Raw genomic sequence first — 17,028 nt, forward strand, 5'->3', positions numbered from 1 at the left:
GGCATCGAACTCGTAACCGCCAGCGCAACAGCCGCAATTCAACGAAATGACCGTTGCGCTAACGCGTCTTCGATATAATCGTTATTTAGTATTATCTAATAATCTGTAATAGTCGTCATATTAATATAGGATAATCTGCATATTGCATGGTTAGTCAAAATCGAAAAGAAAACGATCTGCTCCAAGGTCAGTAAAAGAGAAACTTGTTGTATTAAGCAAATGTTTTATATGTGAAAAAATGTTTGTTTGTTATAGATATGTTTATTTATATAAAAATACACTAATACAAAGTTTTTTAGAGTTCATGGAAAGTCCATATCGTTAATACTGTTATTTTAATAGAGGTTAGTAACCTTCTCGATTTCATTAATTTTTTTAAATGTGTTCTAGAAAACATGTCTGTGAGATACCTGTATATTAATTATGAGTTTACTATAAATTATCTTATTGAACAGTTTTTTTTTCGTCCACGCGCCATTAGTTTTGAGTACATAATTCAATACATCACAGTACGTTATAAATGAAAGAATGACTAATGAAATATCAAACATATGATTTTCGATATTAATATGAAATATGAAAATATGTGGATAACTTCTTAGGTCTTCCTTCACTGGAAGGTTTGTTACAAAGTAATAAAAGCTCGTAAATGAGAGATGACTTCACCTTTGTTAAAAGTTTAAGACTTGACAAGAGAAAAATATGAAATCGTAAAAATTTTATATTTATTCAGTGTAACAAAACATTGTACGGGATTTTCATTTTACAATGGTAAAAACTATTTAATGGAGTTGTGTTTCGACGGAGAATTAAATTGTTGTTGGATGAACTACGATTTTTCTGTACAAAAGTTTTATTGAATGTCAAAAGAGAGTTTTACCACAACGTACGAGGTGTACGTTGGTGTAACAATACATGCAATGTTCGGTCAAGTTTTGTTTAATTGAATTTGAACGAATGAGTCCAGAACTACGTTGTGAAACTCACAACTTTGCCTCTCACTCCAGTAATTTTATAAATTATTTAGTTTTTTTGTAGAAATGTATATTATACATGTTGAAGTGTTTTAGAATTATTAGAAGTATGTACAATTTCCAGTGTATTCTTTTATTCTGAAACAAATATAATATTTTATTAACAGCAATTCTGTGCAAAAGCTTTTCCTAAATGCACATAAGTGGAGCTTAATGCTGCATGAAGCAAACTGCGAGATTACCTACAATCACTTATTTATTGATTATCTTATATATATGTATAAAATTCTCGTGTCACAATAACCGGTAAGTCTGAGAATCGGCCAACATCTATTTTTCATAGCCCTAAGGTTATAAGGGGGGGGGGGGAGATTAAGGGGGTTAATAACATATATGGTAAAACAACGTTTGTGGGGTCAGCTAGTAATATATATCAGCAAGGTACGGAATAGAACCTGCGACCGCTGCATTTAATTATATATTGCACTACTACACCAGAGCATTATTTACAACAGTATTCTTATTTGAAAACTGAATTTATATTAAATCGTCGTTTAAATTAGGTGATAAACGAGTGAATTAGTAGGTAAATATTTATCTTTCTTTTTTATTACGATCCACACCACATATGCTTCTGCACAAATTCCAAAGTATTTCTTTCTGAGTTTTTACCAAGTATGAAGGCGATAATTGAACTTCATTAGATAACTAAATTAGGAACAAGTTTATTAACTTAAAAGTTTTTCGTACTTTTGTGTTGTTGGAGGATTAGGTCGATGTTACATTTTTATACAAGTTGATTACAATAATAAAACAAACTAATAACTAAATATAAATAATAAAATGTAATATAAAAAATAACTTGAAGACAAAAGTCTTCGAGCAATGCGTCCTGCCTGTGTTAACATACGGATCCGAGACGTAGACACTGACGAAGGGACTGGTCCACAAGTTAAAAGTCGCTCAACGAGCAATGGAACGGGCTATGCTTGGGGTTTCTCTGAAAGACAGGATTAAAAATGAGACTATCCGCAAGAGAACGAAAGTAACCGACATAGCCCACAGAATTAGCAAGTTGAAGTGGCAGTGGGCTGGTCATCTGTGTTGCAGGACCGATGGCCGTTGGAGCAGACGGGTCCTGGAGTTGAGACCGCGTCTTGGAAAACGCAGTGTGAAACGTCCTCCGGCCCGTTGGACCGACGATCTACGTAAGATTGCCGGTGTAGGCTGGATGAGGATTGCGGAAAATCGGGATGTCTGGCGCGAACTTGGGAAGGCCTATGTCCAGCAATGGACTACAATAGGCTGAGCTGATGATGATAAGCTGATGAATAAAACAAATCTATAGCCATTGTCTTGAAATTAAATACGAGTACATACTCAGAAATACGACGGCTCTGGTGTAATGGTGTGTGTGCCGTGTCGGCAGCGTCTAAACATCGACGGCCGCGGGTTCGATTCCCGCTCGGAGTGGATATTTGTGTTTATATAAATATTTATTTCCAGTCTGGTTGTTAGTCCTTGTGGGTCTCCTCACCGGGCCTCAGAGAGCACGTTAAGTTATCAGTCCTCGTTGTTTATCATGTGCATCTGATAGCGATCGTTACTCATATTAGAGAATATACCCGTCAACTCGCATTGGATCAGCGAGGTGAATTAAGCTCTCCAGCTCCTACATGGGGAGGCCTATGCCTAGGATATTACAGGCTGAAGCGATACGAGCGACTCAGAAATAGATAATATTTTTAAATGTTTAATAGTTATTTTTTATCATCTATATAATAAAGTAACTTTATTTATACATATTTTTTAAATAAATAAACTTAAAGTAATACCTAATTATTTTTTTAAATGAAAAATATCATGAGAAAGATATAATCTTTTTAAAATACTTATTTTCTAGATGAAATAAAAGCTTTAGTGCTTATAGAAAATAAAATGTTTACTTCATTATATAAAAATTACAGGATAATCGTCGATTTAATTCAAAATTGTCTAACACTTGCAAAAAATAACCAGCTTAGTGAGATTTAATTTTTTAATCATTACAGCCTATACAGTCCACTGCTGGACATAGGCCTCCACAAGTTTACGCCAAAAATAACGTGAACTTATGTGTTTTGCCCATAGTCACCACGCTGGGCAGGCGGGTTGGTGACCGCAGTACTGGCTTTGTCGCACCGAAGACGCTGCTGCCCGTCTTCGGCCTGTGTATTTCAAAGCCAGCAGTTGGATGGTTATCCCGCCATCGGTCGGCTTCTTAAGTTCCAATGTGGTTGTGGAACCTTGTTATCCCTTAGTCGCCTCTTACGACACCCACGGGAAGAGAGGGGGTGGCTAAATTCTTTAGTGCCGTAGCCACACAGCACACACCCCTTTTTACGAAACCCCTTTTTACGAAAATTGCGCGGACGGAGGCGTATGAAATTTTGTACACTTATAGTTTATATAGAGATTAAAAAATACATTAAATCAATAACAAAAAACATTACACATCTACCACGTGTTTGACACAAACACGCATATACACTCTTTTATTTAATATTCAAACTTATAATTTAAATAAATTGTGGTCGAATTTCGACCACAAGGCGACCACTAGTATTATTTAATGTACATAAGACTTAAAGCTTTCTTAGGGATTTATGGCAGCTTGCCTATCTAGTTGTCGGCGTGTTACATATGTAAATCTGTTCTGAATGCACATTGTTCATGAATATTATTCGAGCGACATTCAAGAAAATGCAATTTTGTAATTCAAGTTGACATAAACACTAAGGAAACATTTTTATGTTTTGATAACTTCATTTGAATAAGCGTTTTTCAATTATCAAGACTACAGAGCGATTAAATAATATACTGTACATCATTTAAATTAAAACAATGACTAAAAATAATTTAGTAGGATTTATTATATTTTTTTAATAAACAGTTATTTATTTGCGTGGACATGATTAACCAGTTATTATTAAGGCTTGTTTATGTGGAAAATTAAAATGAAAAAATAGGGTGCGGCAGTGACAAGTAAGGATCATTGACTTTTGTGATATATGTCGTGTGTTCCGTCAGGCCGACCTATAAAAGTAGCGAGCAGGATCTCCGAGCACAGTATATGTGTGGCTTGTGATAGTGAAACTTATTAATTCTTAAGGTAAGTTTTTCAAAAGCTCTACTGAAGCTAAGGTAGCGAGACTAATTATACATATAGGTACATATGTAAAGCTTAAAACTTCTTTCTCTTTTAATTAACATTTTTGTGCGTTTTATTACTTATTTACTTACTAAATTAAAGAAATAGTTATTATAAATAAATAGGTAGATATATAATTACAGAAATAAATTACTTATAAATTACTTACTTTGCTGTTATTTTGTATCTTAATTGTTTTTTTATTAATTAATACTTTAATTACTAAACCAAATTGATAAAATCAGCTGTTTCTACTTTATTTTTAAAAGACGTCACAATATCGTGACAAAAAATAAAATCACGTTATTTCGTTACTTTTATTTATAACTCTTTCGATTATCAAATATTTTTTATCAAATACACAATCTTCTTATGTTAAGTACTCACAATGATAATTATTATATATTTTTAAATTCCTTATTTTGTAGGGTTTGTTAAAGTCTAATTGACTGATTGTTTATTAAACATAAATCTACTGAAATAGAAGGGATAGATGAAAATTTAATTGTTAATAAAGATCTCCATATCATTTAAGATGTGAAGAATGAATAATGTTTTAATTTGTTTTTTAGTCCCATCATGAAACTGTGTGTGCTTCTCACCTTCGTTCTGGCGACTATTGCCGTGTCTCTCGCTGTGAGTGAAATTGATCCGGTCAGTGAGAATCAACCCCTGCAGGCTGTTCAACCTATTCAGAACGTCAGACAGAAGAGGTTCCTCTTAGGTAAGTGTTAAGAAAGTCTACGTTGACGATTAATCCAAGAAGAAAACTATATATTTATGTAACATAAAAGTCGCATGTAATGGTACTTATGGTCGCACTTCTCCGAAACGCCTCCACCGACTTTTATCAATTTCACCTCTATGGGACCAGGGTGTCAAATTTAATTTCTATTTAAAGTTCACGCATTTGATATTTCGCAAGAGTGCACAACGTCGGTGGGGTCAGTTAGTATATTTATATATTTTTTACACTTACCTAGAACACGGAACACAGCAATACAGGCTCTTTGTCTCCACTTACGGATAGTAACATAAAATTTTATTCAATGTGCACATTATATGTATCTATATGTACACTACATTATACGATTTTATCACGTCAACAACCAGCAAATAATTTATATTATTATGGATACAGTCAAAATTCCATAATACAATCAAATTACCTTCATAAATTGTGTTCGTGGAGGAGATAATGGCAGGGTCGTTTCTGCCAGATTTGGTAAAAACTTAAGTTCTTGGCATGAGTGATAATAAATCTTAAAAAAGTTATTAATTTTGCAAAAAACTTGTAATGTTGCATTTCTGTTTAACGCTTAAATTAAAATTATGGGTCATAGCTTATTATCATTTTAGCACAGCTTATTATAATTTTAAATTAGATTAGGTCATTTTAGGGTTCCTTACTAAAAGGGCCATACTATTACTAAGATTTCGTTGTCACTCTTTCTATTAGTGTGTCTCAATTTGCTTTAGTTAGTGAATTTTTACCGTCTGATTTCTGACAAGAATAAAGCTTTAAAAAAGATAATTTTTAATGTTAATGCAATGTCAATAACACCGAGACGACGCTATTGAGCTGATGATAAAGTTGTTTATAGGAAAGAATATGAGGAAATACAAGTTGCTTCGAGTAACGAACTATTGATATGCAGGGCGATATGGCGTGAAATTGTTGCCAACTACAGCACGTGACTCCCGTGGGACCTAATTTACTAGCTCCGGTATTGATGACCGATAGCATCCTCGAGAGCAGCAATCTTTGTCGTAATTTGTATAACAAAAAAATAATTCTACATAGTTGTAAATTTAAAATGGGACAGCAGAGTATGCACTACGTACGTCAATCTTGGAACGAAATTATAAAACAGATTCCATTCATTCATTAATTCAATTGAATTAATAGCTGCAGTATCAAAATTGCGAAAATAATTTCGCCAATGTCACTTAGGAAACAGATTCCAAATCAATTATAGTCGTCACAAAATAAGAGGCCCGTTGGGACATTTGACAAATACCCTAGAACGTAACTTGGTAGAAAAATGTAAGAAACAATAAAAGAATTATTAAAAACATAAAGTGTTTTTAGAACATACGTACATTTTTTGGTGCGTTAAATAATATGATAGAATATATTGAGATACTTTTCTCGCCTATTTTATAGTAGCATGCAATTTCTAATTATTACGTAACGTCTCAAAAACAGTTATGTTCTAAGTTTTCTTTTTTTTTAAACACTAGTGCTGTAACTAATTTATTACTGAATTTTATTCGCTTCAGCTTCATTCGATTTTAATCGTAATTGAATATTATGTAGTATTCATTACTAAAAAAGAGCGCTCAAAGCCGTAAATAGAATTTTGATTTGGCTAGTAAACCGCGATTAAATCCGAAAAAAATGTTAAATTATAATAATTAAAATTCGTTTAAGCATTAGAAAACAATATAAAAATACAAAATAAAGACAAATTAATCTTTTGTACTATTACATTATTTCAAATTACTTACAAAAGCTTAAGTTAAATTTCTGATCAAAATTGTAATCAAATGCACTTTACATTACATAAACAAATCGATCAAAAACTCATACAAACTTGAATCGATTTATCGTAAACATCGAATGTCGAGGTGTATGGTTACTTTGCTATTTACGTCCCGGTGACAAACGTCCAAACGGGTCTCTTATTTTGTGACGACTATAATATTGCTCAGTTGCTAAGTGACGTCTTTCTCAATCTAATATGGCGGTAACCAAAGAGGGCAGCTTAATTATTATCTTTCATACACCCCATGATATGGGTATTTAATAAAAGGTTTTACTGGGATGTAAAATAAAATAAAGTAGCTCTAAATTCAATATGAAAGGGTCTAAATTCAATATTTCATTTTAATTTTTTTATAATAATTTGTTTTGGCCATACGGGTAGGTATGGGTATCAAATGGACAGACAGAAAAGAAAATACTTAAATAAAGTTATTTTATTGTATTTATACATTCTCAGTTTTTTTTAATACTTTTTTATTACAATAAATGTATTGCATTGTGCTAAAAAGATTTAAAATTAATTAAACTAATTTAGCATATTAATAAATATTAGCAGTAAAACTTCTAAATGAATTCCAAATATTTATTAACATGCTAAATTTGTTTTTAATAACCCAATTACACCTTCAGGAACAAAAACCGCCCTTAAAACCTTGAAGTTTTGGTTAACCTTTCTTTTCAAGTCTCTTTTAGTCTTTTTGCAATTTTATCCTGTATGTCTTTATTTATCTTGTGTGATATTAATTTTGAAAAGTTTTAACTAAGTAAAATCGTATACTTAAATCTAGCGACAGTTGTATAAAATGACGTTTTATATGTTCATGATTATATGTTAAAAGTTTCAAAGGAAAAGTTTATTTTAATGCATTTAAAATGAAAGCTTGGCTTTTAAAAAGTGTTTTACTTTTAATTTATTATTTTCAACTTATTCTATTTATAATTTATTTATAAAATAGTTATATAAATCTTTAATAATGGAGCGTATTTCCCGCGACTATAAAATATTTGTATGCCGCAAATTCCGTATTAAAATTATAGCAAAGCATTTATCATATGAGTATAGATTTCATTTGACCTTGTAGAAATATATTAGAAATATGTTTATAATTAATTTATTCTTTTTAACCGACTTTAAAAAAGGAAGAGGTTACTTAATTCGATCGTATATATATATATATATATATATATATATATATATTATGTGTGTTCGCGGATAACTTTGTCATTAATGAACCGATTTTGCTGATTCTTTTTTTTAATAGAAAGGAAATATCCCAAGGGTGGTACCATGTTAAGGAAACCAGGGTCGGATGGTATCCCAGAGAAATCGAGAGAAAACTTCGAAAATCGTAGTGGCGAATAGTACGTTTGTTAATTTTTTTCATCCACTTACGTTGTATTACTTGTCGATGTACTTGAAGTCGGTTTTTTTCGTTTGCGAGCAAAAATAATTATTATGTGGATAGTAGTTCGAGCTCTAATAATGTAAAGGATATTTTGTTACATTTACTGTTTAGTTTTAATATTTATAATAAACTGTTGATTTTTAATTATCTATGTATGTATTTTTAATACCTTGAACATGACTATTCACACTAATTTTGATATTGATTGTGTTAGGCGATACTTTGAATTTATTGTCGTGTTAATTCTGAAGTCGTACGAATGGTTCAGAAAGAATCTAACTTTCATTTTTCTACCTTTATTATTTCACTATAGAAGTAGATCAATTTCTATTGCATAAAGTTCAGGGTACTTTTTTTAAAATTTTCAGATCACAAGGAGACCAAATTTCATTTCAAGAAATTCAGGTTCTTTTCTAAGAAACTTTTGTATTAGTAATATTCATGTGGATTTACTATTGTTGTTTCAGGAGCTCACGCTCTCGGTGCGGGAGCCCTTGGTGCTGGTGTCATTGGTCTTGGAGCACTTGGTCTCGGCGCTGGTCTGATTGGTGCTAAGGCTGGGTTGATCGGAGGCGCCATCGCTGGTAGCGCCCTCAGAGGAAGGAGCTTTGGTGGTGGCTGGGGATACGACGGTGGATACCACGGTGGATACTACGGAGGATACCACGGTGGATACCACGGAGGATATGGTGGATACGCACACGGATATCCGTACGCATACAGGTAATTCAATATTATATTACAATATCTAACCCGGCAAATTTCGTATTACCATATTTTACACATCACACTTAATGCCCTCGTTTGAAAGTTGTTGACGTAGATATGTTTTGTCGATTTCATTTTTTATATTTAGATTAAAATGTACTTATAGTTTTAAAATAACAAATGTTGTGTTTAATTATTGAGATAGTTATATAAAGTTTTTTCTACTACTTACTAGCTTTAATTTTAATATTTCAACATTTTTAATGTGATAGGGTAATATTAATGACGTTCTAAATTAATTTACATAATAAAAGAACATATAAACAACAACAAATAGAACAAGTCTTTACATTTATGAAAATTATATTACATAACTTGTATTTTTATAACTTTTATATAACCTTATATGATGAATCGGACTATCTGAATAGTAATAATATGCTAATACAAAACCACCGGTCGCATACTTTATGGTCTCGATTTCTCATTTAAAATGCAATTTCGTAAAAATTCGAAGGTAGGAACAACATGTATTTTTATGAGAAAGTATTAATTGACCTTGATGACATTGACATATATGACCTACCGGTATATTAATATCTCGAAAGGTACGATTTGATTTTTTACATATAATATTTGCCAGATATAACTTTAATGGTCGATTCCTGTAGGTATATATCATTTTTAAAGATAAATCAAAAATAGAATCGTGTCTTTTTAATTTTTTTTATTAATTTATGAATTAATTATATTTTAATTAATATTACAGGTATTTTTCATTATTATAACATTATTGTAACTTTAAAAAACTACATTTTTGTAATGAAACAAAATTTTCCGATTTTATCGCATTTATTAGATTTTTACAAGTACGACGTTTCGGATACTTTACAGTAACGGTCACGGGAGGAAGTCCTGTCGACCTGCATGTATACAATCTAATAAACCGCGATAAAATCCCAAAAAGTTGTTTCATTATAATGAGTGACATTTGCGGAAACATTAGAAAATAATAAGCTACATTTTACTAGAGTAGTACGCATAAACATCCAATCGGTTATCAAACTGTAAGAAACGACTGGTTTAAAAATATTTTTAAATTAAGATAGATATTTAAGAACCGGTAAAATCAGCCAATATCCATTGCATTGAAATAAACTTTTTTTTGATAGTAAGTTAGACTTACATTTATACTGTTTTGGTGAGTTACTTTAATATTCGTTCATTGTTCCAGGAGCTACTACCCCACTACATCCTACATAGTTTCAGACTCCTGGTGCTGATTTGTGGAAGAACATTTTAAATTTTAGTTTTTATATAATGTTTGAAGTGTGCTAGAGATAGAAATAGATGTGAGATCTCGCGACTGATACACACATTAGTTTATAAGTGAAATAAAAAAATAATAATTTCAAAGAGTTTTTTAATATTCACTATTTATTTTGTTTTTTTTTTATACGGCTAGGGTGGCAAATATGCCTACGGCCCATCTGTTGGTTAGTGGTTAGCTTAGACTATGGAAGCCTGCAACACTAGAAGCATTACAGATGCGTTGCTGAATTTTCCCCTGACCCTCCCCAGGAGCTCTGGATACCTTATTCACCCCCGGAATACAAAACTACTTGTGAGCAGTATTTTTAAGCTGTGATCTTCTGTAAATTGTTTTATTTAAGAACGATTGTCGTTATTGATTAAAATTGGTAGAAAATATCGTTTTACAAAATTAGGTAGGCAAAAATAGAAAAAAGTTTTAAAACGACAAATGTTTTCATCATTCGTTCGTATTTTTAGAATTCCAGGCATTATTACATGATTTCCATGAATTTCGAAATTGAACCGATTAATAGAAATTATTGTTTTTTGCTTTCACAAACAGTGTCTGTTTTACAAATAATATGAATAAAATTCACTAGTTTATGAGTATAAAATACACATATATAAAATAAAACTATTTTACACAGAATTCGTGCACATAATAAAGTGTGAAAATGTACAATGTAACATACAATTTTAATACAAGAGCAGAAATAGTATATTCGATGCATCCATGCATCATGATATTGCTCGGGCGCTGTAATAGCGCATAGAGGCGGCGGCACGGCGCTGGCGTCGAAACACCATTTAACAGAGATGAATGAGAACGGTCCACGCCAGCGCCTCTTTAATCTCGCTCACAAAAGAGATATACGTGTGCAACTGAGGTTATCGATACCTTTCGTTATGGTGCGTATTGAAATTTTAGTGTAATTCGTGAAATGATTACTATTCTGTTGTTGTTGATCGATAAACACATTAATATTTGAATAACTAACAAAAATTCAAATATTTTAGCTTGAAACTATTTTAAAGTGACTCGGATATAAGCATATAGAATAAATAACTAAAGAGTTGATTTTTGAAGATCTGTTCGATTGATAAAATAAATTCATATGAATCGCGAAGCGTTGGTTTATTAACATCAGATGGATCCGTCTCCTTAACTAAACTGGATCGCAAATAATAATGGTCGGATAGAGAATTTTCAACATCTTAAAAATTGGTATTTTTTTATCGTGGGGAAAATCTATCATGGATACCTTCCAGAGCGGGGGCACCGGAGAGGTTATGCGAGACTCCTACTGGCTAAAAACCACCACGTGTGAGCAGCATCCGCGTAGGTGGAGCGAGATGGGGTCACGCTATCATTCGCCATCTCGTCCCGGATCTTCAAAAGTACCTTCTTTGTATGTGGGGAAAATCCATCATGGATACCCTCCGGCGAGTGGCACCTTCTTTTTCTTCGTATCCAGCCACGGCTAGGTTCAGGGTGCGATTTGTTGGTGTCCTTGGCGAGGCGGTCACAAGCGGTGCCGTATGCTTTGGCAGTCGGCGACGCTTGTTTACGTCGCTAGAAATCGTGGGAAGCTGCGTGAGCCTAACCACATGTTGCTTCGGAGCATGATCGTCTAAGTGACTTTTTTAACCTCCAACCATGCGCCAGGAATAAGTCGAACCGTAGATAGCTAGTGCTATAGTTTTTTTATTACGAGTTTGTGTGTTCATAATTATAATTTTAATATTAAAAAAATTTTGTCATCTTTTTTATACATTGCAATAAATTAATTTCAATCTGTTATTTTTTCGATTTCACCATCCTTTAATTGCATTATAGTTGTTTTTTTTTATTTTTTAGTTCGTCGTGTTAAAAACTTAATTTCTCTCTAGATTACTTTTCTTAACGCGCGACAACATATCGTATTTAATCTTACAAAAGATGATGGCAATAATTTTGGGATACAATACAATGATGCTCTTGTTTTTCCTACAACTGAAAGAGATCAAAACTTTTCAAATAAAGCCAATGGGAATACTTGTTTACTAGCAGCGTTGCCCCTTATTTTGTTCAAAGTGTAATTTGCAACTCTTGGCTGAACTATTGTTTTTATTGTTCCAAACGAATTAGTCAAGGATTGTTCCAAACATCGCTGACAGCATTATCAATTACTCAAATAAAGAAAATCGCGGTAGTATGATATCACTAATTAAGGAGTTTGTGAATGTTATCTTCTATTATCGCAGTCGCATTCAGCCTGTAATATCCCACTGAAGGACATAGACGTCTTTCTCCATGTGAGAAAAGGATCGGAACTTAATTCACCATGTTGCTCCACTGCGGTTTGGGGGATATGTTCCCTACTGTGAGTAACGATCGCTATCAGGTATTTATGATAACAACCGGGATCGACGGCTTAGCGTGCTGTCCGAAGTACGGTGGAAAGACACACAAGGAGTGCCATCCAAATCGGAATCGGAATATATATACTGGTTACGAAGTGGGTTGCGTGTGCTTACAACTTTTCTAATGTTTATCTGCGTATCTTTAATTAGTAAAATATCCTTACGATCGGTAGGATTGTATTTTTTTTTAATTTCTTCATTTATTTAATTTTGACATTATTTAAAATTAACAAAAGATTCATAGTCTGCATTTTGATGCAAAATTTTTAAAGTTGTGTGAATTTGATCGCGAAGATATTTCTTCATTCCTGTACTTTCTGTATCAAAACGGTATAATATAAAAATCCAACTTATTATCGTAGAAGTTTGATTACATAGAATAAATATACGTATAAAGTATCAATATATGAGCAGTGAACTATAAATAGGCCATTATTGAGAGTGATCAATCATTCGCACGCATTAGGAGTATTTTATCTCCCAACAAAGGATCAATACAGGCCAGACAAAAGGCGTTTCGTATTCACCGTCCATAAAACAATAGTACGCGATTGATGACAATACTACAGCACCAAGAAATTAGGACAAATACAAATTTGTTGTTATAAGATGCTTAAGGAAAATATACTCCTTGTGTGAAAATTATACGTCTTAAAACTTTCCTACTTATAAATTTCCATAACGTCTAATGATCGTAATTATTATTTTAACATACACACGCATAATCATTTCGTAGTTTAAAACAAACTCGCTTCCTGCTGTCTGTATGCTTAGGTCTTTACAAATGTGCAACCTATTTTGATGCAGTTTTCTTTAGTAGAGTGTTTCCAGAGGAAGGTTTATATGTATAATACATGTATAATGTAGTAAAGAAACACTGATGTTTCTGATAGTTTTAGATGTTTCTAATGTGATGTCGTAAACAGACACATTTTTTTGCACTTACATTGCACATATCTATTTTATATTTAGTATCAGAATTGCACCCATGCGAAGCCAGGGCGGTTCGCTAGTATAGAATAATTCAATTTGTTTGCGTAGTTTGAATTCTGGTAATTTAAATATGTTAATAGGTATCCTCTCGAAATACAAATATTCAAATTGTCGTTAACCGAAAATATCCTACATGCGATTTAGACAGTTTTATAGAATTTTTAAACATAAATTACGGAGACATTATCAAAGTGCGGACCTCTGCATGCACTAGAGCCTTATGCTAACTATAGAGTATTATGCACTAAGTAGCTACATTTTGGTAATTAGTTACCTATCGACGGGAGTTCAGCGATGGTATGAGCGTTGGAATTTAGTCAATTAGCAGCTGCTTGACGCTGTTGCGACTTCTGATGAGGTATTCAATGTAGATTGATCGTATACAGTGTATATCTATCTATACTAGAATTTCTCAGAATAATTTTGTCTAACAGTCACTTTCAGAATTATTTACTCTTTACTTTACTTTTTATTTTTTCTTTAGGTTGCGTAGAAAAGAAAATTTAAATTATTTCTTTTATACTTTCAGCCTACAACATCCCCCTGTTGCGCATAGGCCTCTTTCACCATGTAAGAGAAGGATTGGAGCTTAATCCACCACACTGCTCCACTTCGGATTGGCGGACATGTTCCCTACTATAAGTAACGATCGCTATCAGGTATTTATGATAACAATCGGAATCGACAGCTTAACGTGCTCGCCGAGGTACGGTGGAGAGGAGAGACCTAGGAAATCATCCAAGCTAGAGACATATTAGTAGAAATACAAATATCCATCCTGAGCGGGAATCGAACCCGGAAACAGTCGGCGTTTTAAGTGACTACTCGCACCACTACACCAGAACTGTGTTTTCTATTATACAAATCCAAAATCTTAAAATAAGAATCCATACATACTCGAGGAGCATATAAAACCTCATACTTCTTGAATCCTTATCACCACGAACGCGTTATCGCCCACTTTGTGTTGGAACTATCTATATTAATAATAAAAATAAAGAGAAGGAAAAAGCAAAATTTTGGGTATATGTGGAGGGTAATTCTTAAAACCACTCAACCTCTTTGAAATATTCTTTGCAATTTGGAAGATACATTTTTTCGAACGGATTTATGGTATAAATGTTGTAACAAACATTAATATCAACCGATATTTCACGTTATGTAACACAACGCTGGTAAAACCAGGAAGAAAGTTTAACATATTATAATTGAATATAAAAGTAGGAATGAAATGATGTATTCGCTTTGTTCGTTGTTTCACTCGTTCGTTTTCGTCTGATAATCAACCCAAAGACAAAACGGTAATTTCTACATAATCGAGAAGGAAATCATATAGTTAAGCAAATAAAGATGCCAACCCTGATACCCAAAGTCCAGGAAACTATATAAAATACATAATTGTGTTTGCTCGCAAACGAAAAAAAAACCGACTTCAATTACGTCATTGTCTCATTACGTCATTGTCATTGTCTTTTAAAGTATTTGTCAGATCTCGAACAAATTTAAATGGGACCACAATTTAAGCATCAGCTTTCGATTTAAAAAAAATCATCAAAATAGGTATAATCAGTGAAAATTATGCGGTATATATAGTACAACGTAGCTCGGCGAAAAATAGTCATTACTTTAAAAACGCATTACTAGATATAATTCGAGAATTACTTGTTATATTTCAATTGGATTTATATGGAGCCACATGACACGCACCGCCTTTCGATCAAAAACAGTTATCGAAATCGGTCCACCCAGTCAAAAGTTCTTAGGTAAGATACAGAAACAAAACAAAAAAAAAAAATACAATGGAATTGAGGATCTCGTGCTGATAAAGTACATTTGTAATAATCCAGAAAACGAAGTTGTTAGTTATTATCTTATTTACTTCGCATATAAGCTATTTTTATAAATTTTATAAAAAAATTATTGCCAAGCTAGATGTAAAGATAAACCTATATTTAAATATATGTCGAGTAAGAACACAAAAATTGTTTAGGTGGTGCTAAGAATTTTTTATTAAATATAAAATATTTTCCATAGTGACGACCATTGTGGGTTAGTGCTTCTTATCTGTGTACATTCATGTATACATGGACCAGGAAATAGAAGCGTAATATTCGCTCTACATAAAAAATAAAAACGATATATTCAAGTGATAAATTTTGCCCATGAATAAGAACGCTATGCTTACATGAACTGAGAATGTGAAATATCTGAGGAAAGAGAGAAATAATATTATCGTACAAGTCATGTATCACTGCAGTGCTGGTAGTACGTTTACGCCTGCTAAAGTATAGAGCGTCGGTACGGCGCTCGCGTCGAAACAGCATTTAACAGAGATGGATGACATCGGCTCCCGCCAGCGCCTCTTTAATCTCGCTTACAAAAGAGATATACGACTACGCTGCGTGCCATAGCGGTAATTATTATCATGAATATAGCAATTAACGCTTTGCAACTTTAAAAGGTGGATTGAGGTATTTATTTTATTATGTATCTTCTTTTTAATAAACGACTAAATTCTCAAAGAGAAAAGCTTATGGGGCTTTTTTCCTTTTTTTTATACATTACAAAAACATCCATGAGCTCTTAAGTGCCCATGCCTTTTTTATTTACATTTTATTTGTCAAACAGTTAGGCGTATTGGTTTTAACATTGCATGCTTCAAATTACGAACTAAAACTTAGTATCTCTAATTTGATGGTGATTCCAGAACTGACCGTGATAGAACCAGCTTCGCGAGCACATCCTCAATAACGTCAGCATCCCTGTTATAGATCGCCTTTTTGAGGCTGTGCTCGAGATCTGCTTACGGTTTGCCTCCACCGATTGGTTACGTTTTGTCTCCTTCTGACAAAATTACCAATGGCGTCGTCCTTGTCGTCGTTGTAATAGGCACAGGTGTTGGTGTGTCTAGTCACTGCAACCACCGCATGCTAGACACTATCATAGATTTGGAGCCTCTCTGCCCTCTTCTGAACAACAATGACTTTTTCATTCGTCTGTCCCGGCGCCTCGTGAATGATCATGATTCTCGACCCTTTTCCGGCAACGTCACTGTATCCGCTCATCAACGCCTTCTTCTTCTCTTGCGTGAATGTCAGGTTCAGGGTCCGGTCTTGTTCTGTCGGGAGCCAGTGAATTCTTTCGTGCGCAGGTATTGGATGATCGGGCTCGAGCTGTAGATCATGTCGTACACCTCACTGCTAATAGGGCTAATAGGGCTTAATTTGTCGTGACTTGTCGTTAGAGAAAATTATGTTGGCCATATGTGCATACAAAAAGTTTACTTATATGTACTATGTATAGAATAAAAAGCCTTTGCGCAAATAGTCGTTGGTATAGAATTTAATTGTTAAATATTGTAGTGTTCCTACATAAATTCATCTTTTTGAGGAATTCATTGTAGGACGTGTACATATTAAAACACGTAGACTTTAGGGGCGGTATACTCCAGGCCACAACCGCGTTGAGAAGTAAAAGTTTTTCGTTTCTTTG

At 33.3% G+C, this 17,028-nt stretch overlaps 1 protein-coding gene across 1 annotated transcript; it reads left to right on the plus strand.

Moving 5' to 3' along the window:
- Window positions 1–4,078: 4,078 nt before the first annotated feature.
- Window positions 4,079–10,242, plus strand: LOC123669794 (acanthoscurrin-1-like). The gene is made up of 4 exons (XM_045603383.1): window positions 4,079–4,125; window positions 4,737–4,888; window positions 8,586–8,841; window positions 10,061–10,242. Exons 2-4 carry the CDS (start codon window positions 4,744–4,746, stop codon window positions 10,107–10,109), a joined length of 450 nt encoding a protein of 149 aa, XP_045459339.1. The 5' UTR covers window positions 4,079–4,125; window positions 4,737–4,743; the 3' UTR covers window positions 10,110–10,242.
- Window positions 10,243–17,028: the final 6,786 nt, after the last annotated feature.

Source organism: Melitaea cinxia, chromosome 1 (assembly GCF_905220565.1).
Source record: "Melitaea cinxia chromosome 1, ilMelCinx1.1, whole genome shotgun sequence".
Classification (NCBI taxonomy): domain Eukaryota; kingdom Metazoa; phylum Arthropoda; class Insecta; order Lepidoptera; family Nymphalidae; genus Melitaea; species Melitaea cinxia.